At 39.7% G+C, this 26,252-nt stretch overlaps 1 protein-coding gene and 1 long non-coding RNA gene across 2 annotated transcripts; both read left to right on the forward strand.

Moving 5' to 3' along the window:
• The first annotated feature begins 367 nt into the window (after positions 1-367).
• Positions 368-1,796, forward strand: LOC129774976 (opsin-1-like). Its single transcript, XM_055779103.1, has 2 exons — positions 368-1,233; positions 1,293-1,796. Exons 1-2 carry the CDS (start codon positions 523-525, stop codon positions 1,695-1,697), a joined length of 1,116 nt encoding a protein of 371 aa, XP_055635078.1. The 5' UTR covers positions 368-522; the 3' UTR covers positions 1,698-1,796.
• A 973-nt stretch (positions 1,797-2,769) lies between these two features.
• LOC129774981 (uncharacterized) lies at positions 2,770-4,071 on the forward strand. The gene is made up of 3 exons (XR_008742827.1): positions 2,770-3,116; positions 3,192-3,585; positions 3,636-4,071. It is a non-coding gene; the product is annotated as an uncharacterized LOC129774981 (long non-coding RNA).
• The last annotated feature ends 22,181 nt before the right edge of the window (positions 4,072-26,252 follow it).

Below are 26,252 nucleotides of genomic sequence, written 5' to 3' on the forward strand. Positions count from 1 at the left end.
CAGTGTTGCCACTTAATAAATTTAAAAAAATATATATATACGTTCTCCTAAGATTGTCCATGCAACACAAGCTGTCACGATAAATCAAAAAGGTATATATCTTTATTATAACTGTCCAATAGTTGATTGTTTCAATAATCTAGAGAGTGGCCGTCTCCCTCCGCCTTCCCCTAATCCTTTGCACTTGTACCGGCATTTCACAGTTATAATCTCCCCAGAAGGAGACACGGACGCACAAGCCGACACGGGAATTGCACGTTTCTTCTTGCGCAGCTCTTTTCAAGAGAAATATGTTGTGCCTAATTGGAACCTACGGATGATATATTCTAAAATCCAATTAGGGCGATATGGTATATATTGTTTCGATGGCGCCCAAAGCACAAGAGTTGTGTTTTGGTGTTTCAATAGCTATCATTCAAGTCAAGTGAATAGTTCTGGTCTGAAGTAGTTCGGCACAGATCCGATTTTCTTCAGACAAGTTGTTACAAAAAAGTGAAAAAAAAAACAATAGAATAATATAAGATGGCAGCCTTTGCGGAACCACATTTTGAAGCATGGCATGCTGGTCCCAGCAACGTGACCGTTATTGACAAAGTTTTACCTGAAATCCTGCACATGGTTCATCCCCATTGGAATCAGTTCCCACCGATGAATCCGTTGTGGCACTCAATACTCGGATTCGCAATCTTCGTCCTCGGTGTCGTATCGATGCTTGGTAACGGTTGCGTGATATACATCTTCTCCTGCACCAAATCACTTCGTACCCCATCCAACTTGCTAGTGGTCAATTTGGCCTTTTCGGATTTCCTGATGATGTTTACGATGGGACCGCCAATGGTGATCAACTGCTATCATGAAACATGGTCTTTCAGTGCGTTCGCGTGCGAACTGTACGGAATGTTTGGATCACTGTTCGGCTGTGCCTCGATCTGGAGCATGACTATGATTGCATTCGACCGATACAATGTCATCGTCAAAGGTTTGTCTGCTAAGCCAATGACAAACAATGGAGCCCTCCTGCGAATCTTGGCTATCTGGGTATTCGCACTGTTCTGGACTTTGGCTCCATTCTTCGGATGGAACCGATATGTCCCAGAAGGAAACATGACCGCTTGCGGTACCGATTACCTCACCAAGGATTGGTTCAGCCGTTCTTATATCTTGGTATATTCTATCTTTGTATACTGGACACCTCTTCTTACCATCATCTACTCATACACCTTCATACTCAAGGTAAGCAATTATCGTCGAAATTGAACGTATTTTTTTCAACTGCTAATCTTCTCTCATAGGCGGTAGCCGCTCATGAAAAGAACATGCGCGAACAAGCCAAGAAGATGAACGTCGCTTCTCTGCGATCCTCGGAAGCTCAACAGACAAGCGCAGAAATCAAACTGGCCAAAGTCGCCCTGGTCACCATCTCCCTGTGGTTCATGGCCTGGACTCCCTATCTAGTGATCAACTTCACCGGTGTTTTCGAAACCGCACCGATCAGTCCCCTGGCCACCATCTGGGGTTCGCTATTCGCAAAGGCCAATGCCGTGTACAACCCGATTGTATACGGTATCAGCCATCCGAAATACCGCGCCGCTCTGCACAAGACCTTCCCGTCGCTATCTTGCCAGGATGATCAATCCAGCAACGATGGCCAGTCCGTTGGGTCGGGAGTGACAACTGCCACAGAAGAAAAAGCCTAAGCCAAAGTAGAGAAACTCTGCCACTGATGATATTGTGTACGATGTTTATGGATTTTGTTTACTGGTATCTAAATACAGCAAAAAGCATATAATAATGCATGGCGGTTGGTTTCCATGTTCATTGATCCGAAAAACTGTTTTTTTGTTTCGTGTTACTCATCGTGGGAACTAAATCCCATTCATTCCCATTTATCCATATAACAAGGATCTCATATGAGAATTAATCTGTTCAACAATAGTTCTCAAATACACTCGACTCATAACAGCTCCTTAACATGCTAGTCCTTTTTTCCATTTTGTTCACCTTCTTTCCTTGTTTCCAGTAAATACGATGTGAATGAATTTTATCGACATAATCAAAAACATTTTCTTGGTGGTCTTCGTAGCCGCGTTGGCTTACTAAAGCGGTCGATTGTGAGTTCGACACTCAGGAACCTCAATTGGCCATCTTTCTGTTGTTATAGAATAAGTGTTAACCGTGTTGAAGATGAACATGTGAACCGAAGTTAATACGGTATGGTGACTGATTTCAATTCGAAATAAAGTCCTGCCAATCTAGAATCGGTACGCTTTCTAACGGAAATATCTCGGAATCCTGAGAAAATACGTTCAAAATTTGAGATAAATTAATGAAAAACCTCCAAAGCCGCATTGTTTGGTGGTAGCCGCAGCTATTATCGAATGCTCACGAATGTCGCCATCGACCATCGGCCATCGACGATGATTCCAATTGTCGGAGGTGTTATTTGCGCTGGATACTTCCGAGGAGGAATCGATTCCTCCTTTGAGTGTTAATAATTCTTTTCCGGTTGAACGAAGTGGTATAATAATCACTTTATTCGAAAGTTGAAATATCTAAGAGTTTTATGCTGCAAACCACAACGGAAAAAAATATGGATATTCTTTAGAAATTCAGAAAACTCAATTATATTAGTTATATTCGTTTCGGCTGAGTATCTCTAATAATTCAATCACTGAACGTGAAATATTTCCGACAGTTAACTTTACGCGATGCTAGCGCCACCCTTGAAAAAATAGGAAAACTCTACAACTGTTATACCATAAACAGAAATACAACTGCGAGATGGAAATTATAAGGTTGGAAAATTTTCAAGATAAACAAAATCTGTGACGTCACAGATTTGGTTTATGTCATATCATGGACAGGCATACAGCGGTAGCGTTGACCAGCCGTAGTTAGCAGGCCTTTGGGCTTGGTCTTTGCCAGCAGTTTAACGTAGCCGAGCTGCCGGCGCCGCAGATTGATATAATACTTTGCAACGAGTTCGAACAGAAAGCGATGTGTAACATGAATATGGACCTGCACAAGCTGTATCGAAGTTGTAAAGAAGTTCTTACGGGAGCTGCTCGATTCGATCATTCCGGTTATGTTTTACGACAAATTCGCCGAAGCCTCAAGTAGGATATCGGATACTAGCTAGCTTTATTTATTATATAGCTTTTTACCAATTATCCAAGCATCTGTCCACACAGAAATTACCAGTGATGCGGTAGCAGTTGAACAGCTCCGGCTGAATATTCAGAATCTGCCAATTTACTACAACATGACGCTGAAGTACATCATGATCCATCTGATACGAATATGCCGAATGCAGTACCAGCGAGAACTGAAAGAGGAACCGACAATACTGATACAAGTGTGGTGACATGCGACATGCTAATGCGTCCTCCTTGGAAGAAAATTGTGTAAGTATGCGTGTAAGTAATGCTTTTTTTTATTTTTTCTAGTTAAATCGTGTATAACACGGAAAACCACTTGCGAATAATGGAGCTGTTGCTCTATAAGCTGGACTGGAAAGAAAAACTACCAGAATGTCTGTCTGCTCATGTGGTACCACTACGTAAAATCTCTCGAAGTGCGGCTATGGTACAGCAGCAGCAACAACAAATACCCAGTTCATTCACTGTTCTATCCAGCATCATAGGTTGCTTAAAAACACCTACAATCACATCCCCGGCCTCTGTGATACAAGCGCCCTTGGTTGGGGTGCATATTAATGCCGGCAGCAAGAATAGTAACGGAACATTGGCTGCCGAAAGTCGGGGGACAGCGTTGATACGAGCAAGACGGGTCTATGGTACTAGGTGAGGCCGTTTCGTCATTAAGTTGGTTAGGGGAGCGGTATATGAAAACAGTACGGAAGAAAGAAGAAGGAGAATTATTAGCTTGAAGCGTGAAAGAGACAGACTGATCACGAGCGAGCTTAGGCACAAGCGTATTGTTCTTTGTTTACCAACAAAACACAGTAGACTTCCAAGATGGCTGCAGAGTGGTTTTAGCATGTTGGCCCACCTTAGGATATACTTCTAGGCGCCTTGGATACGAGCAGTTGGTGATGCAAACCCAGCTGACCTGTCGGATCAAATCGACTTCATCGAGTTTCAATTTTATTTATATAGAAATAATTATTTATCTTTTTATTGATTACAATAAATAAAAACAAAAACGTTTGTTTTCATTACAACATATCAAAAAAAATATTACTATTCTATAACTGATCAAAACACCGTTGAACCGACGTTGGCTTGACAAATGACCATGTGTTGAACAAATTACATATATGTTTAGGGTATATGTTGAACCAACGTTGAACCGACAGCTCATTCTGGTTCATAATGGCCGGTTTGACATTTGTTTACCATTGTTATTGTGTAATATGTACGAATAATTCGTATTGCAAAAATTTACCAATCCAATCGTAATATTTACCAAAAATTTGTCATATATACCAATTTTTTGGGTCAGTGCATGTACAGCGGTGAAACAGGTTGGTACAGATCAAGGTGTATATATATCCACTAAAAGTGTGACCGTGTCGTCAATAAGTGCGCGAGGGGAAACGGTATGAATATACAGAGGACTGTGGAAAGGGATTTGACTGCAAAACACGGGAAAAATATTTCCATCACCAACCGACACCGAGAGTCGATTTGTTCTCTTGAGCTGAAACATAAAATTAGACAGAGTATTTTACAAACCTAGCTTAAACCGTAAAAGACTTACCTTTCAACTTTTCAATACTCTTATTAACACCAAAACCAATTCCACACACAAAAAGCAAAAAAAAATATTGCAAAATATTGCTGATTGTTTACACACACTGCGGCTGATGACCAAGATGGCTGAGAGGGCTTTCTTATAAGTCGCGGTACCCTATTGTATTTATCGTGGTACATATACAGCGATTTTACCGAGTTGATTGCATGGTTCTAGAGCTGTACATGATGACACAGATACAAATTTCGAAATACAACGCTAGTACACAGGGTACGTTTATAACCTGGACACGAAGTGTGTAGAACACGATTCACTTATACTCAATTCAACTCAACTACGACATCTCAGTTTTGACGAGAAGCAGCGATAAGTGATCCCCGATGTTTGAAATTAATCGTTCATCAGCTAATCGAATACTTTTCCGCAGTGTGTTATTCGATACGATTAATCGCCTCAAATAATCGATTAATCGTCACACTGAGAGAAATAAATAGTTAGACTAATATTTCTCATTTGCTAGAAAGCCATCTGGAATCAAAAAAGTGTTCATTTCGTCTGAAAATCAATTATTATATTTCAAGATCTCCTAAACTTGTAAACGAAGCTCGGTTCGCGTTGACGGCATTGAGCTACGCTTACGAGTTTATGTGAACGTCAAAGAAAATTAATGATTTTCAGTATAAAACTGCAGCGGCTGTACTTCTTTTTTCTCTGGGTTTGGATCGATTAATCAACGTAAATTATTGGTAAATTGTTAGCTTCGATTATTGGTTGCTGTCTTCAGAAAACATGCGCTGGGTTGCGCACGAGTTGATACTAAGCGCACCGAACTCAGAAACAAGTGAACCCAAAATCAGCACGGCGCAGAATGCAGATATCAAACATCCCTTCTCACTTGTGTGGGGCAAGCCTCATTCCATACACACACATATATAAAATTCTAGCGCCCGTTTTGTCGTCCCTCGTTCTAAGTTAAGCATAAAAACAACAGCGCGCCCCCATACCCACCGCCTCAACAGAGAAAGCAAAGCAGACAAACAAGATTCGAGCGCGGTTTTAAATTGGGTATATACAGCGATGTGAGGACACGGTGCAGAAAGGATGTCCGAACTTTAAAGTGAACGGTGTTGAAAACAAAACATTTCTCGCGTAACTTTTGAAAAGGTCCAATGTAACATTTTCGCCAACTCGAGAAAAACGTAGTTGAAGACCCGAACATTATTTCGCGAATTGTCTTAAAAGCTATCAATCTTTATCACTGTTTTCACCACTAGCTGTCAAGAATAACTTCGTAAAACCAATCGTAACTATTGTTCCGTGATTTGAGATTAAGGTTGAAGCCTCGGAGCGAAAAATGTTACATTGGACGTTTTGACTGCCCGCGTTTGCACATTGGACATATTACGTTGCACTATAAAAATTTGAAACTAACTAATAAACTAACTGTCTGTCTAACTAAACTACTAACTGTCTGTCATAAGTATTATACTTATGACATACAGCTGTACTTGCGTTGTACTTCGAAAATTGTATGTCTGTCACCATGTACAGCGCTAGAACCATGCAAGCAACTCGGTACAATCGCTGTACCTGTACCGACCTAAAGGGTGTGTCACATCAAATTGCATCACGGAAAAAACGCTGTAGAAATTCGCCCAGTAGACCGATCCTTTTGAAAATTTTAGACAGTAAAATAAAAACTATTAAACAACTTTTGGCATTTTCTTTTTATTCATACTTCGAGCCCAAGCCCGTATGCTCGCACCTTCCTCTTTACTCCGTCCATAATGTTCTGTACAACGTCAGGTTGTAGTTTTTTTTGAACAGAAATCCATTTTCTCTTGAAGTCCGCCTCCGATTTGACAACTTTTGGGTTCTTCCGGAGGGCCTGCTTCATAATCGCCCATTATTTCTCTATTGGGCGAAGCTCCGGCGCGTTGGGCGGGTTCATTTCCTTTGGCACGAAGGTGACCCCGTTGGCTTCGTACCACTCCAACACGTCCTTTGAATAGTGGCACGAAGCGAGATCCGGCCAGAAGATGGTCGGGCCCTCGTGCTGCTTCAATAGTGGTAGTAAGCGCTTCTGTAGGCACTCCTTAAGGTAAACCTGCCCGTTTACCGTGCCGGTAATCACGAAGGGGGCGCTCCGCTTTACGCAAGAGCAGTTCGCTTGCCACACCATATACTTTTTGGCAAACTTGGATAGTTTCTGCTTGCGTATCTCCTCCGGAACGCTGAATTTGTCCTCTGCGGAGAAGAACAACAGGCCCGGCAGCTGACGAAAGTCCGCTTTGACGTAGGTTTCGTCGTCCATTACCAGGCAATGCGGTTTCGTCAGCATTTCGGTGTACAGCTTCCGGACTCGCGTCTTCTCCACCATGTTTTGCCTTTCGTCGCGGTTAGGAGCCTTCTGAACCTTGTATGTACGCAGGCCCTCCCGCTGCTTGGTCCACTGGACGAATGAACTTGACAAATTCAGCTTATTGACGACATACCGGACCGAACTTCTCGGATCACGTCTAAACTGCTTAACTACGCGCTTGTGATCTTTTTCACTGACGGAGCATCCATTTTTGCCGTTCTTCACCTTCCGGTCGATGGTTAGGTTCCCGATGTATCGTTTTAGTACTCTGCTGACCGTGGATTGGACGATTCTCAGCATCTTACCGATGTCCCGATGTGACAACACCGGATTCTCGAAATGAGTGCACAGGATTAATTCACGACGCTCTTTTTCGTTCGACGACATTTTTCCAAATTTACGAAAAATTGACAGTGAAGCATGGCCAACGTGATCTATACACTCTTATCTGATTACAAGCGGAAGCTGAAGATATAATTCCTAAAAATTAAATTTCTACAGCGTTTTTTCCGTGATGCAATTTGATGTGACACACCCTTTATTTTACCGCTGTACATGGCTACAGTTGTACTGTGCGCAGCGCCATAGACGGTTAGTGGTGGGTAACATGAACAAAACGAATCAAAACATTTGGTATACATTCTTTTCAATGACTTTCTCTTGAGTTGATAACTCAGATTGGAAACATATTTGTTGTGTTCGATAGTTTAGACGCTAAATAAAAACCTTTTTCATTGAAATATTGGTGAAAATACAATGCAATAAATTCAAACTTCTGATTGTCAGTCTGACATGCGGTACAATGTACAACCAAAGTATGTGTGTCATGCTATCGTGGTACCTGTACAACGCTGTACACGTACAGCGCTAGTACAGTTGTATGTCTGTCCATGGTATAAGACAAGACGTGATAACTGGCTTCTTAGGGTAAGGTTACATTGGCTCGGAGTGGCTCGCACGAAAACTTGATTGTGCGATAACTGACGAAAAAAAACAAACAATTTTGTTCGATAAAAGCTGACGAATTCGAACGAAGCAAGTGGGAAGCAATGTTAGCACACCAATACAATTCTATGTTATTGTTTACTTCTAACGATTATATGCGTTTCGTGCAGCCTTATTTTCGTAAGAAGCTGCAGGCAGTATCACCGTGGCCTTAGGCTAAGGTTACTATGGATAGGAGTACGCACGAAAATTTGATCGTACGAATAGAAACAAACAATTTTGTTCGATAGAAGCTGACGAATTGGAACGAAGCAAGGGAGAAGCAATGTAACCACACCTATACAACTCAATGTGGTTGTTTACTTTCATTATTGCATACAATTCGTACGATCACTTCTCTGCATCCAGTGTCACCGCCGCCTTACTCTTCTTTCTGCATTTTCGTCAACCAAGTGTTAGATAATAGGGAAGCAAGATATAAGGTTGCCAAATGTTATAAAATTTCGGTAAATTATTTTCCCATGAGAGGAATATGTGTTTCTTGTATAATGAGCTCACACTTTTTCGTATTAATTATTCAACCGAATGTCACATATTTAAAAAAAAATAATATTTTATTGTTTTTATGGTATGCAAAAAAAGATGTGGAGAGAGCAAAGAAAATTATGAAACATAGATTTGATAGCAGGGGTATGATATGTTGAAGTACATGAATTAAATTAATGGTTTTTTTTATTTATCAAGAGATTATGGGCCTTATTCCTGTATACACTTCACAATGAAAACAAAATGAACAACACGTCATTGAACTTTGTCTTACAATTTATTGATGTGTCAAAGATAATAATGGGTTTTCAGGTAGAATGCACATTTTTCGAATAGAAATTATGAATGAACATTAACTTCTCCGTATCAAATTAGTGTTCAATGTGAATGGTAAACTTTGTTTTTTATGTTGTAAAAAAATATCTTACTAAAATTTGATCTGAAGGCAATTTTATATTACAATGGTAAGTTTTAGTGGAAACATCGGAAAGTGTATAGAAAATAAGTTAGGTTAGGGTAAGAAATAAGTGCTTCAATTAAAAAAATTCAAATCTCGACAGCGTATCGTTGTCATCACGAATACACTCATTACGTTTTCACCATGAAGTGTATACGTGAATGAGGCCCTATAATTCAACTCTGATATCGTTCAAATACTATCAGTATTGAAATATTTATAAATTTATACATTCCCAAATTATAACATAGCGTTTATTCAGTTTTTTTTGGTATGTATGCATAATTGTATATTTATACAAGATAGAGGCCAATTACTTGTTCGATACTGGTACAAGTAACTTGGACAGAGTGTCTGTTCTCTGTTCACTGGATACCTCAACTAGAGCGCTGACTGGCATCGTCTAAATCAGCCTTTATACTTATGACAGACATACAGCTGTACTAGCGTTGTACTTCGAAAATTGTATGTCTGTCACCATGTACTGCGCTAGAACCATGCAAGCAACTCGGTACATTCGCTGTACCTGTACCGACCTGTTTTGCCACTGTACATGGCTACAGTTGTACTGTGCGCAGCGCCATAGACGGTTAGTGGTGGGTAGCATGAACAAGCAGAATCAAATCACTTGGTTAATACCAGGGACAGACATACAGCTGTACTTGCGCTGTAAGGGTACAGCGTTGTACAGGTACTATCGTAGCATGACAGACATACTTTAGTTGTACATTGTACCATATGTCAAACTGACAATTAGATTTTTTTCCAAATTTCACCACATATTTCAATGAAAAAGGTTTTTATTTAGCGTCTAAACTATCAAACACAACAAATATGTTTCCAAACTGAGTTATTAACTCAAGAGAAAGTCAGTGAAAAGAATGTTTACCAAGTGTTTTGATTCAATTTGTTCATGCTACCGACCACTAGCCGTCTATGGCGCTGCGCACAGTACAACTGTAGCCATGTACAGCGGTAAAACAGGTCGGTACAGGTACAGCGATTGTACCGAGCTGAGACGAGACATGACAATAGGGGGCCGATTCCGGACCACTTTTTCTGTCAAACTCGGACCACTTGCAACTCGACTCCTGATTGGTTGATGAGAAAAACAGTTGACAAAGATAAATATACTAAAATGGGATTTTCAACATTTTCACAGTGTTGCCAAATATATTCAAAATTGACTAATAATTGCATTCATATTTCAATTTAGCGAAAATTTCTATTATGGATTCTTTGTATATTTTCGTTTCTGTTACGTCCTGTGTTCAGTTCCCGAAGAGAGGGAAACATTTTACAGTACTGTTAGTTTTTGAACGATGTCAGAGTTGAATTAGAAGGCCTTATTTCCGTATACACTTCACGGTGAAAACGAAATGAAGTGTATCCGCGATGACAACTATACAATGTTGACACCTGGAAACAAAATTTGTTTTTTAGCAAGACTTACTACTCTCACCACATCAGATTAGCCAGCCCGAAGGCAGTTTTAAATTTGTCAAAATCTGAATGAAAATTTTTACTTGGCGTTGTTTATTCACTTGAAGCACGTCTTTCTTACCATAACTTAACCCATTTTCTATACACTTTCCGATATTCTCATTAAAATTTATTATAATATAAAATTATCTTCAGATACCATTTTTGTAAGAGATTATTTTACCATATGAAGAAAACAAAGTTTTCCATTCAAATTGAACATCAATTCGATACGGAGAAGTGAATTTTCATTCAATTCATGTATTTCAACATATCATACTCCTGTTATCAAATCTATGTTTTTTATTTATTTTTGCTTTCTCTGCATTTAAATTTGTTTTGGTTACCAAAATAACAGGAAAATACTAACTGTTTAAAATATGACACCCGATTTTATAATTAATATGAAAAATTGTACAGCTCAAATAATACATGATACGAAGAACACATGTTTCTCTTATGGGAAAATAATCTTCCGAAATTTTATAACATTTGGCAACCTTCACATCTCGCGTGGCTCGGCTCCCTGTTATCTAGCACTTAGTTGACGAAAATGGAGAAAGAAGAGTAAGAAGCCAGTTGTCACGTCTTGTCTTAGGTACCGAGTTGCTTGCATGGTTCTAGCGGTTCTAGCGCTGTACCAAGACGGGTCTATGGTACTAGGTGAGGCCGTTTCGTCACTAAGTTGGTTAGGGGAGCGGTATATGAAAACAGCACGGAAGAAAGTAGAAGGGGAATTATTTGCTTGTAGCGTGAAAGAGACAGACTGATCACGAGCGAGCTTCGGCAATAGCGTATTGTGTTTTGTTTACAAACAAAACACAGTAGACTTCCAAGATGGCTGAAGAGTGGTTTTAGCAAGTTGGCCCACCTTAGGATATACTTCTACGCGCCTTGCGCTGTACATGGTGACAGACATACAGTTTTCGAAGTACAACGGTAGTACAGCTGTATGTCTGTCATAAGTATAAGAGAAAGTCAATGAAAAGAACGTTTATCAAGTGATTTGATTCTGCTTATTCATGCTACCCACCACTAACCGTCTATGGCGCTGCGCACACTACAACTGTAGCCATGTACAGCGGTAAAACAGGTCGGTACAGGTACAGCGATTGTACCGAGTTGCTTGCATGGTTCTAGCGCTGTACATGGTGACAGACATACAATTTTCGAAGTACAACGCTAGTACAGCTGTATGTCTGTCATAAGTATAACGTTCTTTTCATGGACTTTCTCTTGAGGTCATAACTCAAATTGGAAACTTCTCGCGTAACTTTTGAAAAGGTCCTATGTAACAAATGTAAACAAATCGAGTTAATGGATGCACGCTATTAGTTTTCAATCATTGAATGTATTACAAAAACAATCGTTCACGTATCTATCTTCTTCATCTTTTTGTCGCCGATACAAAAAATATCCAATGTACAGATTCGAATTTTAAGCACCCAGCTGTTACTTCGGACGCCACTTTCCTCCGACGGCCGAAACGTCCGAAGTAACAATGCAGTCAATACAACTCGCAGTCGTACTTCGGTCGTTTTGGAATTTGTTTCTTACAGGTGTTGTTATCGATTTCAGTGCAATTCAACAAGTGATAACAATAATAATCAGTCTTTAGAACGAAATGCTGATATTTGGATTGTTGTTTATTAGTTAGTTTCAAATTTTTATAGTGCAACGTAATATGTCCAATGTGCAAACACGGGCAGTCAAAACGTCCAATGTAACATTTTTCGCTCCGAGGCTTCAACCTTAATCTCAAATCACGGAACAATAGTTACGATTGGTTTTACGGAGTTATTCTTGACAGCTAGTGGTGAAAACAGTGATAAAGATTGATAGCTTTTAAGACAATTCGCGAAATAATGTTCGGATCTTCAACTACGTTTTTCTCGAGTTGGCGAAAATGTTACATTGGACCTTTTCAAAAGTTACGCGAGTCTTGTTGTTGTTGCGATAGTTTAGATACTAAATAAAAACCTTTTTTATTGAAATATGTGGTGAAAGTTGGAAAAAATTCTGATTGTCAGTTTCACATACGGTACAATGTACAACCAAAATATGTCTGTCATGGTACGATGCTACTCGTACAACGCTAGTACAGATGTATGTCTGTCCATTATATAACGTTTTTCAAATTTGTTTTACTTATAAATATTTTAGCGGGTAAACTAGTTGACCTATCCGTCGTATAGTGGCGCCGCGATTGCCAATCGGAAGAATCGATCGATCGTACTGACACAACATATCCTGAAATGTCCGGATAAGCCGAAAACAAACACCGATTCTTATCACTCAATTAATGTATGTTCGATAAAGTTATCAATAGTTTCATTTCTCCGCCTGAAAATGGTTCGGTTCCAGCTACAGCTCCTTGGGAAGCATTTCGTTGCACAATCGGAAGCCTACGAGCGTACCATTGACTGGATTGATGCGCGGATTATCACTCGTGGAAAAAACTTGCTTCAATTGATTGATAATCTGCTGGCGATGGATTGCTATCGAAGCGTACGGGCTATTGTCTTCAAAGATTACATCTTTATCCGGGAGAATGTTATTTTTTACAATTCGGTTACTTGCTGTGAGGTAGGTGTAGATTTTCTTTCATTGTCCCTCAATGTGTACACCAGGTCCAAATTCGATTTTTTTTCTCGTAGAAAGACATGAAGAACTCAGAAACTCTGACGACTCATTTGCTGTATGCCAGAAGGCATAAGAATAGAATGGACAACGATAAAATGCTATTGGTAAGTGAGGCATGCAATTGTGCTGATTGCTTATTATGCTGTTTTTATCTATTTTACAGACTATCGATTTCATTCTCCTTCTTCAAGTTATTTACAAAATACTCCAACGCTATAATGAAAACTATCGGCGGATAGACAAAATTACTGCTGATTTCTTTCGCAAAGGCCAGGCGCTTGTTGAGCGCATACTTAAGAAACCATCTCGTACAGAAACCACTTTCCCCAACACATTCTTCAAGGTGGACGCCAGGAAATGGAAAATCGCTTTCGAATACACGTGCAGTCATTGCCAGAAGGCCGGTGTTGAACGCTGTCGGTTCCTCGATAACATTGCTTGGATTACGCTCTATAAGACTTCGTTCAACATTAATACGATGCCACACTTGGAAGGTAAACTACACGCAGACAGCATTCAAGATCTGCCCGAAGATAAGCTGATTGTCCGTGAGATCAACAACAATCCTCCATTGTCGCCGGCTGGTTTATACCTGGTGAACCTTTCCGAGGAGGAACTGGACGATATGTGCAAAGAGAGTGAGCAAGTTGAGCGGGAATCCTTGTTCGCTAAAATTTCCGATTACATAACAGAGAAAGCATCTCGCCGAATCGGGTCGGTAAACCTCATCTTCTTTGGTTCACGCGTTATGGGAACCGCCACCCGTGATTCCGATTATGATATACTGATAAGACCATATTCTGGTAAAAAGTCTGGAAGATGTTTCAGTAGAGCACTTTCATGGGCTAAAGAAAGTACTGAAGATGTGGATATCGTCCGTGTGATTCCTGGAGGCCCTGTTGTTTTGTGTATCCGTATTAAGTCTCTGGGAGTCACGTTGGATCTCACCTTCGGAGCCCAGTATGTGGGCGCCAACTGCCAAATGAAGAGGCTTTTCTTCGATGTGCAACCATTGGCACGAAAGTTATACTTTCTTCTGAAGATGTGGAAACTTGGAATTGGAATTAGTCAAAGCTTTCATGATCACCTACTGGCCATGTTGATTATTTTTTTTATGCAGCAAGAAAAGTATCTGCCATCGGTCCGTTCGTTGCTCATTGGACCACCCATGGAACTGAGTATGTATAACACGCACTTCCATAGAGATGTTCCGGAACTCCCGAAACCCCACGATTTGCTCAGCTTGGCTAAAGATTTCTTCCGTTATTGGGGGCAATTCGATTGGACGCAGGATGGCTTTTCCGTATTTGAAGCCAAGACAATGCCGAGGGAAAAATTTCACTTCAGTCCAAAACGCAATAGTCCGATGATGTTCAGTGATTTTTTCGAGCAAAGCCGTAACTGTGCTTACACCCTTGAGCTTCCGGGCTACCGCAAGTTAGTCGAGGCTATCCGCGAGGCTAACGAAGTTCTCAAGGATATGACAACTATTTAATCAAGTTTGTCACTTTGTGTGAGAATTAACGTTTTCCATTTTAAACAGCACTACCTCACCTAATTTGATATTGTAGCGAACATCATTGAATGAAAGTAATACATAATGAATTGTTGAATTGATGATAACGAAATATTAATCATTTGAGCGATTGACATTTGGATTTTGAAAACAAGTAACTATTCACTTTTCCATCACATATGTGTGGTTTACCATATAATGTATATGCTCCTTATAGGATGTGAACTGATGTTACAATCTCAATCGATTGAGCTTATTGCGTCGAAGAACTCTGAGCGAATATATAAACCGATATGTACTGAAATATGCCAAATAATTATTTAAATAATTTTTTATAGAAATTTGATTTTGAATGTACGATATGTGATATTTTTATGCTGGTTTTACAAATGCGTGCATTACATTAGTCTCGAAAAACGATTCAACAAATCCACCGATTTTGATAGATGGTAGATTTTGTGTATCTTATATTTAAGGATACAAGGGTGATGCGTAGATATATTCATTAAACATAATTACCAAATCAGATGAAGATACATGAATGAAGTACGAATATGTTCCTTTTTATGCTTAAAGGTGGTTATCCTAAATAGATTCCTTGTTTAATGGCAATTTAACATTCCTAAATTGTGGGAGGTTTTTTTTGTTAATCTTTATTTGTTTGGATTTGTATGGCAAATCTGTCTGAAAGTGATGGTGAATTTTTCATAGGTGAGAACTTCACGAACAAGGACTTTCCGAAAAATCATCAAAAATCAAACGTACAAAGATTGAGATAAAAATATGATTACCAATCAATATAGTCGGAAGATACAACGTGTGTTTCATAGTTTAAGTATATTCGTAAAGTTGTGATGTCAAAAGTAAATTTAGTTTTAGAAAAATAAAAAAAAAATTAATTCACTTGATTGTTGATGGTTTTATGTCAGTATCACTGTTCCGTGTCTACCCAGCAAACATTAAATCATATAACCAGCATATATGCAGCATCATATGTCCCATATTTTGGATGGTATATGCTGCGCCTAACTGCCATATACATGCAAAAGTGGAGGTGATACACATACCCCCCGCCCCCCCAGCAAACATTAAATCGCATAACAAGCGTATATATAACATCATATGCCCTAAAATTTGGTTGGCATATAATGCGCCTAACTGGCATATGCATGCAAAAGTGGAGGCCATATACATACATGACAAATGCTTACCGAATTTGTTTGGATGAATATGCAACTTTGACCGGCTATAATAGCGACTTGTTCCATACTCATATACGATTTATTACAGACATAGAAAAAAAAACAAATGGCGCAAAATATTTTCGTGAAATGTTTATTATAGCCTCACGAATCGCCATTTCTATATATGAGTATTTATGTTTGTAGAAATAATAATTGTTTGATTGACTTGTGTTGGGAGTGGAATTGAATGTTTAAAATGGTACAGATTGATGTTTGGTGAAAACTGCTCCGATATGGGTTCGAACTCCGGTCGTCTGGATTATCATCCACCAGCTATCTCGCGCGGCTATCTGCAATTTAATTCAACAGCGGTTAAAACTTTCGAGTGCATCAGCATTTCATTGACATTTCAATATGATGTAATATGTCCTTTATTAGGATCTTATATGATTTACTGTTTCATGATTTTCTTCAGCATGCAACACGATTTACTACAGTACTGAATCGATTTAAATTATACGCTTATACGACACACAAACTGCATCAGCGTAATATACGCATATGATGCGGATTAAATATATTTTACGACAATGTACATCATAAAATTGATGTTTATTATACCGATATGCGACTTAATTTGATAATGGTATATAAAATCGAGTTTTTTCATTTTATGCGATTTCAAATATACACGATACATACTTTGATTGATATCATATGCGATTATAATTTATTCGGATTTCTTGTAAGACTTGGCACGTGCAAAATTATACGATTTAATGTTTGCTGGGCCAGCAAACATTAAATCGCATAACAAGCGTATATATAACATCATATGCCCTAAAATTTGGTTGGCATATAATGCGCCTAACTGGCATATGCATGCAAAAGTGGAGGCCATATACATACATGACAAATCCTTACCGAATTTGTTTGGATGAATATGCAACTTTGACCGGGTATAATAGCGATTATGTTGGAATTGAATTGCGATCTAATATGAATATATTCATGAATTGTCAAAGCACCAAATACGACTTTTGCCATACTCATATACGATTTATTACAGACATAGAAAAAAAACAAATGGCGCAAAATATTTTCGTGAAATGTTTATTATAACCTCTCGAATATGAGTAATATGAGTATTTATGTTCGTAGAAATAATAATTGATTGATTGACCCAACATAAGGAGTGGAATATGAATGTTTAAAATGACACAGATTGGTGTTTGGTGGAAACTGATTCGATGTGGGTTCGAACTCCGGTCGTCTGGATTATCATCTACCAGCTATCTCGCGCGGTTATCTGAAATTTAATTCAACAACGGTTAAAACTTTCGAGTGCATCAGCATTTCATTGACATTTCAATATGATGGATCTAATATGATTACTGTTTCATGATTTTCTTCAGCATACAACACGATTTACTACAGTACTGAATCGATTTGAATTATACGCTTATACGACACATAAACTGCATCAGCGTAATACACGCATATGATGCGGATTAAATATATTTTACGACAATATACATCATAAAATTGATGTTTATTATACAGAATTGCGACTTAATTTGATAATGGTATATAAAATCGAGTTTTTACATTTTATGCGTTTTCAAATATACACGATACATACTTTGATTGATATTATATGAGATTCTGATTTATTCGGATTTCTTGTAAGACTTGGCACGTGCAAAATTATACGATTTAATGTTTGCTGGGACATGATGTCTTGCGAATTAGTTTGGATGAATATACCAATTACAAACGACAATTGTCATACGTACATACGATTTACTACAGGCAAACAAAAAAAAAACGAATGGCAGAAAATGTTCGTGAGATTATAATTATATTTTATTAACCTTACGAACCCCCGTTTGTATATATGACAACATTTAGGTTTCTAGAAATATGAATTATTCAATTGACTTTTAGTGGGAGGGGGTTATGAACATTTGAAATGTGGGGTGATGGATAAGAAAATTTGTTCCGATGGGATTCGAACTCCGGTCACGCATCACGGATCTTGATATGTCAAATTACTAATATGATATAATATGGTCTCAATTACGATCTAATATGATTTATTGTTGAACGATTTTCCACAGCATGTATACATTTTTTCACAGTACTACATAGGTTCAATTTATATGTTCATACGACCCACAAACTGCATCAGTCTGATATGCATATATCCCAGCAAAGATTCAATTGTATGAATAACCATAATTGTAGGCGATATACATACCTCCAAGCAGTGGCGTAGCGTGACACCCGGGGCGGGTTACGGGGATGTTACCACTCCATAATACATAGTTTTCGATTTGGAATGAAAAATCAAACTATTATAATATTAGATGCAATCTCATCAATGACAATATTAGAATTAATTTCAGCGGTCTTCAAATGTTCGCGGGTCCGGAAGGTCTGGTTTGCTCCTCTTATGTGGAATTCTCCTTTCAGTATAAAATTTTTAATCGTTGGATTTTAATAAAACCTTCTTAATGGCCATTTCGACTACCGTACAAATGACCGTACAAATGAAGCATAAATTTCTGCATAATTTGACTATTTAATCAAATGGAGACAAATTTGCCATGTGAAGGTTTTAGGGGGCACGAAACGTTTCTATGTTGAATAAACACTCCTCCTCCCTCTCTAAGAGGGGGCTGCCATACAAATGAGGAATCAGTTTCTCCATAACTAAAGAACTAACCAAGCAAATAGAGCCAAATCTGGTATGTGAAGGTTTTAGGGGACAAGAAATGTTTCTATGGTGGTTTGACAATCCTTCCCCCTATTTGAAGGCAAGGGAGCTGCCGTACAAATGAAACACAAACTTCTACATAACTCGAGAATTAATCAAGCAAATGGAGCCAAATTTGGGATGTGAGGGTTTCTGGATACGAGAAATGTTTCGATGGTGGTATGACACTCCTCTCTCCTCTGAAATGGAGAGGGAGTCCAGTAAAAATAATACACATATTTCAAGCAAACATAGCAATAGAAAATTTTCGAAAAACGAAAATGGGAAAATTAGGAAAATTCAAATTCGCATATGTTCTACAATTACATAGTGACAAACATTGTTAGTCCATTTGATATTTGCGCTAACGAAATTGATTTTTGTTCGAAAGCGGAAATGTATTTTAATGTGATAAAACGCACTCCTATATCTTCTTCGATCTGTATAAAAAAATGGATCACCGAATGTGTTGATAATAGCAAAACTCGAGAAGGGAATTGGCCGATTTACGACTGTCTTTATTCTATCATATTTTCTGTATCAAACATTAATTCCATGTAACGGAGAAACATGTTATTTGCAAGTGGTTAAATCTTCGAGAATTTTGTCTAAAAATAATCTGATATTATAAAAAAGAGTTTTGGTAGAAGTGCTAAGAAATTTTTAGCAAAAGGTAATTTGAAAGGGTAGATTAGAAGATCAATCAATGAACAGTTCTTCGATTGGATCCATGAACGCGCGCTTAGTAAGAAAACGTGAATGTGATAACGAAAAACAAATTTTGGGCGGGATGAAGTTTGCCGGGTCTAGTATAAAATAAAGATTATCTTCATTTTTCTTTTGTTACTTGCGGGCCAAATCATGTTTTACATGGTTACTCTTGTGTGGCACAATCAATGTATTAAATGTATTAACAATGTAATCAGTCCTTTTGCTCACTAACCGTGTGGGAGTATAAAAGAAAATTCTGTTCTGAGATGCATTCTTCCCTATGCTCACAATTTGATTACCATGAGTAAAGTTACATTCTACTGCTCGCTTCGTTATACCATGGATAGACATACACTGAGAGAAATAATTAGTAAATATAACGAATTTTTTGGTAAATACTACCAATCTATAGTCATTTTCGACCGTACTAATAAACACATATGTCAAGCAGAACCATGATTCGGAAGCCCAATATCGGCTGAAAATGGTTAATACGCGCTTTTCTCACCAATTTTCAGATATGACAATATCCAAGCTTACTAATGTTATCGAGTAAAATATACTAATCTCTGGTAGGGATGTGGGTTTGTTGACAATATGTACAAAAAATTTGTACATTCTACTAATTTTGCATTACCAAATGTATTTAGTGTTGTTGTAGAAACGGAAATGGTCGTAGTAAGCTAGGATTATTTATGTCATTAGAATAATCAGAAATATACTTCATTCGTAATTGTTCATTTGTTCAACCAAGACGTGTTTTATTCAACCTAACAAGAGGTTTTGGGCCCAGTACGAAGTTGAAAATGGCCAATTCGAATCTCGGAATTGAACGACTGTTCGGCAGAGAGAACTGGAGTACTTGGAAATTCGCCGTACAAACGTATCTCGAGGTTGAAGACCTTTGGGAAGCTATCGAACCGAAGAAAAAGGAAGATGGAAGTTTGGAAGCGGTGGATCCCGTCAAGGATAAGAAGGCCAGAGGGAAGATAATCCTGTTCCTGGAACCGTCAAAAGGCCCGCAATGTAGAAAATGCAGCAAGTTTGGCCATATTGCGAAGTTCTGCCCGGAAAATTTAGGAAACGGAAGCAAGAAAGCAGATGTTTTTTGCACGGTGTTGTCGACGATTCAAGGTCAAGAGAAGAACCAGTGGTACCTGGATTCGGGAGCGACTCGCCACATGACGTGGGATCTGGAACTTCTGGAAGACGTGTGTAGCGGGATCGGAGTCGTAGTTGCTGCTAACAAAGAAACAATGAGAATCGAAGCTTGTGGTACGGCAACTCTCCATCCAGCGTGCCAGGAAATCGGAACCGAGATTCCAGTACACGATGTGCAGTTCATCCCTGATCTGTCGATAAACCTTCTGTCAGTGGTGCAGATTGTGAAGAAGGGCTTCAAGGTTGTATTCGAATCCAGTGGCTGTGAGATCTATAATCCTCAAGGTAAGCTGGTGGCAACCGGAGTCATCGAGAATGATCTATTCAAGCTGGCGCAGTTGGAAGAGGCTGGTCCTAGAGCTGGTCGAGCAATGTTGAGCTCCGCCAGTGCATCTGTAGAAACCTGGCACAAGCGGATGGGGCATCTCAACTACAACAGCGTGAAGAAGCTGGCGAATGGCGTTGCGAGCGGAATACAAATTTCAAGCGAAAACCGTAGCGATTGCACTGTATGTCCAATGGGGAAGCAGACCCGTATCCCGTTTAGCAAGAGCGGATCGAGAGCACAGGACTTACTGGAAGTGATCCACTCAGATATAGCAGGACCAATGGAGGTATCGTCACCATCTGGAAGCCGTTTTTATGTTACATTCATAGACGATCGATCTCGGAAGATTTTCGTGTACTTCTTGAAGACAAAATCTGAAGAGGAGGTCCTTGGTCGGTTCAAGGAATTCCAAGCACAAGCGGAGCGCCAGTGTGAGCGGAAGATAAAAATCCTGCGAACAGATAATGGTAAGGAGTATACCAATAACGGGTTTAAGAATTTCTTGAAACAGATGGGAATACGGCACCAAACAACCAATGATTATACGCCGGAGCAGAACGGACTGGCGGAGCGTGCTAACAGGACGATTACCGAACGGGCACGTTGTATGTTATTCGAGGCAAATCTTCCGAAATCCTTCTGGGCAGAGGCAACGGCTGCGGCGGTTTATCTCGTGAACCGATCTCCGACTCGTGGACATGACTTGACTCCCGAAGAGGTCTGGAGCGGACGGAAACCGGACATTTCCCATGTCAGGGTATTTGGAACAAAGGTCATGGTGCAAGTGCCCAAACAGAAATGAAAGAAATGGGATCCAAAGTCGAGACCGTGTATATTGACTGGATTTGAGGAGGAGACAAAAGGCTACCGTTTGTATAATCCCAAGACGAAGTGCTTCCTGAAGAGCAGAGAGGTGTGTTTCATCGACGAGTGCATCGGCGAAAAGGGACTTCCAGCAAACCAACAACGAACTGTGGTTCCGGTGGACTTCGGAAGCGTTCCATCGATGGCCGTTCCTACCGATCAAGAGTTCGATGAGGCTGCATATGAAACCGCAGAGGAAATCTCAGAAGACGAAGACGACAATGACACCTCTACTGACTCTGACGATGTGACTGTGCTCCCTCCGCGAAAATTTTGAAATCTACCTCGGTCACAGGTGTTGAAGCGCAACGGAAGGGAGCACGTACTTCCAGGCAAGTATAAAGACTTTCACGTTCAGAGCAAAGGTCTCCCCGTCAATCCTAATCCACAGGTCAGATCCGATGAACCGCGAGACGTCGAGGATTCCAGTGATGAGGACGACGGTCCCCATCAATGCTTGGCGTTGGATTCGAACCATGGATCGGCTGCATCGGATGAACCGAAGAGCTACAGGGACGCGATGGCTTCGCCGTACGCGGAGAACTGGAAGCAGGCTATGACGGAGGAATTTGAGTCGATTCACGCCAACAGGACCTGGACGTTGGCTGATCTCCCTCCAGGACGGAAAGCTGTAGGATGCAAGTGGGTGTACAAGCTCAAGCGAGACATCAACGGAGAAGTGGTCCGATTCAAAGCTCGTTTGGTTGCCCAAGGTTTCAGCCAACAGTATGGATCGGACTACGACGAAGTGTTCGCTCCGGTAGTTCAGCAAACCACTTTCCGCACGTTGATGGCAGTCGCAGCGAAGAAGAAGATGGCCGTGAAGCAGTACGATGTCAAGACCGCATTCTTGAATGGCGATCTTGAGGAGGAGATATTCATGCGGCAGCCAAGCGGATTCGTACAGCAAGGCAACGAGCGCAAGGTATGCCGGCTGAACCGAAGCTTGTACGGGTTGAAACAAGCGGCGAGGACATGGAACCAACGACTGCATGAAGAGTTGGAGCGGCAGCAGTTTCAACGATGTACATCCGATCCGTGTTTGTACCGGAAGCAGCGAAATGGACGTTGGGGTTACGTGCTCGTATACGTTGACGACCTGGTGATAGCGAGTGAAGATCCGAAAATGATTGCAGCACTTGTTGGAAGTCTCAAGAGGTCGTTCGAGATCAGCGAGCTGGGTGACATCCGTTAATACCTGGGCATGGAAATCGAAAAGGACCATCACGGAGACTACTTCTTGAGCCAGCAGAAGTATATTCGAGAAGTCGTAGAGTCAAGCGGACTGACAGATGCCAAGATCGCCAAAACTCCGTTGGATCCAGGATACTTCAAGAGCGAGAACGAAGGGATCCCACTAGCTAGCAACACCGAATACCAGAAGCTGATTGGGAAGGTCCTGTATATAGCTGTAAACACACGACCTGACATTTCGACTGCTGTATCCATCTTGAGCAGGAAGACAAATCATCCCACCCAAGAGGACTGGAATGAACTCAAGCGCGTGATGCGGTATCTCAAGGGGACGATCAACTATCGGCTACGTTTGAGCAAGAAGGGTGAAACCGGAACCATCATCGGTTATTCGGATGCTGACTGGGCTGAAAATCGAGATGACCGAAAATCACACAGCGGATTCGCTTTCAAGGTTAATGGAGGAACGGTGAGCTGGGCTTGTCGTAAACAAACCTGTGTGGCCCTATCAACCGCTGAAGCAGAGTTCATCGCCCTGGCTGAGGCTGCACAAGAAGCTCTGTGGTTGAAGTTACTGCTGCAAGAGCTGAACGATGAGCAGCAAGTAGTCATCCACGAAGACAACCAAAGTTGCCTGAAGATTATGGAGAAAGAGAAGCTAACGAGGAAGATGAAACATATAGCCACGAAGTTTCATTTTACTCGAAACCTGATAGAGAAGCAAGAGATGAAGTGTGTCTACTGCCCGTCTGAAGATATGGTAGCAGACCTCATGACAAAACCATTGCAGCGCATTAGACTGGAGAAGTTAGCCAAGCTGATTGGACTGACCGTAACCGTTTAGGAGGAGTGTTGTTGTAGAAACGGAAATGGTCGTAGTAAGCTAGGATTATTTATGTCATTAGAATAATCAGAAATATACTTCATTCGTAATTGTTCATTTGTTCAACCAAGACGTGTTTTATTCAACTTAACAAGATTTAGTAGTTTTCGACCGAGGATTTTTCTAAGGGTACAGTTGTACTTGCGTTGTACGTGTACAGCGTTGTACAGGTACCATCGTAGCATGACACACTTAGAAAAATCCCCGGTCGAAAACTACCAAATACATTTGGTAATGCAAAATTAGTAGAATGTACAAATTTTTTGTACATATTGTCAACAAACCCGCATCCCTACAAGAGTTTAGTACATTTTACTCGATAACATTTGTAAACCCGAATAATGTCATATCTGAAAACTGGTGAGAAAAACGCGTATTAACCATTTTTATTGTTGCCATAATGCAATACGGAAATATAATATGGATATATTTCTGATACGTGCATTTTCAGCGGGAAAATGTAGCCGATATTGGGCTTACGAATATGGTTCTGCTTGACATACGTGTTTATTAGTACGGTCGAAAATGACTATAGATTGGTATTATTTACCAAAAAATTCGTTATATTTACTAAATATTTCTCTCAGTGCAGACATACTTTGGTTACACATTGTACGGCATTTCAAACTGATAATCAGAAATTTTACCAATTTCCACCACATATTTCTATGAAAAAGTTTTTTATTTAGCGTCTAAACTATCAAACATAACAAACAAGTTTCCAATCTGACTTACTAACTCGAGAGAATGTCAATGAAAAGATCTTGATTCAATGTTTTGATTCGGTTTCTTCATGCTACCACCTCTAACCGTCTATGGCGCTGCGCACAGTACAACTGTAGCCATGTACCAAGACGGGTCTATGGTACTAGGTCATGGCTTACAGAGACAAGGCTAGTTCTTTAGCGAGTAAACTTTTTTTTGATGACTTCATCCGAGTCGTCAGTGTAAACAGTCGCCAGTTGTATTTTGTTTTCCGACTTACGCGTAAATGTTCCTGAAATGAAAAATCGAAAATGGTACAATGCGCTGTGAGCGGGTGTATAAATTATGAAAATGACTATTATCGGGCCAAAAAAGAGATTCTTTCGCTTACAAAGCACGAAAAATAAAAAATAAGAACACATTGTTTACTTCAACGACTCAGATGACGTCACTAAAAAATGACTGACCCGGAGTAGCTAGCCTTGTCTCTGTAAGCCGTGGTACTAGGTGAGGCCGTTTCGTCACTGAGTTGGTTAGGGGAGCAGTATATGAAAACAGTACGGAAGAAAGCAGAAGGGGAATTTTTTCCTTGAAGTGTGAAAGAGACAGACTGATCACGAGCGAGCTTGGGCACAAGCGTATTGTGTTTTGTTTACAAACAAAACACAGTAGCCTTCCAAGATGGCTGAAGAGTGGTTTTAGCAAGTTGGCCCACCTTAGGATATACTTCTACGCGCCTTGGCCATGTACAGCGGTAAAACCAGGGGTTAGACATCAATTGAATATAGACTACCCAAAATCAAAATCAATATGGCGTCATTTGTTTACCAACATATCTTTTACGAGGATTGAAATCGAAAAATGAGCTGCTTTATTCTAACTGCATGAGCGATTTTTATATTTCGGTTTCACATGGAGGTGTTCACATTTAACATGGAGTTTAAAGTTAGCCACTATTCGACTATATAACCGGACCGAGTTGTAAACAACAGTAATTGATAGAACCAAAATGCCAGTGAACCGCAGCAATATTGGGTACACTGGCAATATGAGGGATTTGACGTTTTAGTCGTACCCCTGGGTAAAACAGGCCGGTACAGGTACAGCGATTGCGAGATGAAAAATGAAAGGTGGGAAGATTTTTAAAATCTGTGACGTCACAGATTTTGTTTATGTTTGTTACTTTTCTTATAATAGTCCACTGCATAGGAAAAGTGTTGTTATTAAAAATAAAAATAAGCAAATGAAATGAACGAACTAGTTTTTTCCTAAATCAATGCTAGCGTTCAAAATCATAAGGGCCTGACATTTTAACAAAAACAGAAATTTCAGTATTTTTGAAGTGTTCTAAACTTAATTTTAATTCAACCGTTACGTCGACCAAAAACTTTAACGAACAAAGTCAGAGTCACACAATCTTTCGTTCCTTTGACGGATAAACATTTGACAGTGCATGGGAAAAAGGTTGTAAGTTTTTTGACGTAGAACTACGTCTTTCAGGAAGAGTGCCAAATCAGAAAACAGGTCACGTTTTTTTGAAATAAAGTTAACGTTAATAACTATTTTCACTGTGAACGAATTCTCATGATTTGCATACCAATCGAATCGGAAATTCTTTAAAATTTGTTAGATATGCTATACATTACAACTCGATTATCTCAAAACGGTTTAAATTCATGAAAACTGGAAGAACTTCCTTTTTTCCCATATATTTGTTCTGCCGATTTTTTTAACAGATCGGAAAGATGTTTGCATTAATTGATAGGAAATATTTCTACACGTCTATCACAATTAATA

This window comes from Toxorhynchites rutilus, chromosome 3 (assembly GCF_029784135.1).
Source record: "Toxorhynchites rutilus septentrionalis strain SRP chromosome 3, ASM2978413v1, whole genome shotgun sequence".
Classification (NCBI taxonomy): Eukaryota; Metazoa; Arthropoda; class Insecta; order Diptera; family Culicidae; genus Toxorhynchites; species Toxorhynchites rutilus.

Bases quoted from the DNA above. Each gene is read 5' to 3' on its own strand.
- LOC129774976 (XM_055779103.1), top strand. From the start codon at position 523: ATGGCAGCCTTTGCGGAACCACATTTTGAAGCATGGCATGCTGGTCCC. The intron at 1,234-1,292 runs GTAAGCAATTAT...CTTCTCTCATAG, and splicing joins CATACACCTTCATACTCAAG to GCGGTAGCCGCTCATGAAAA.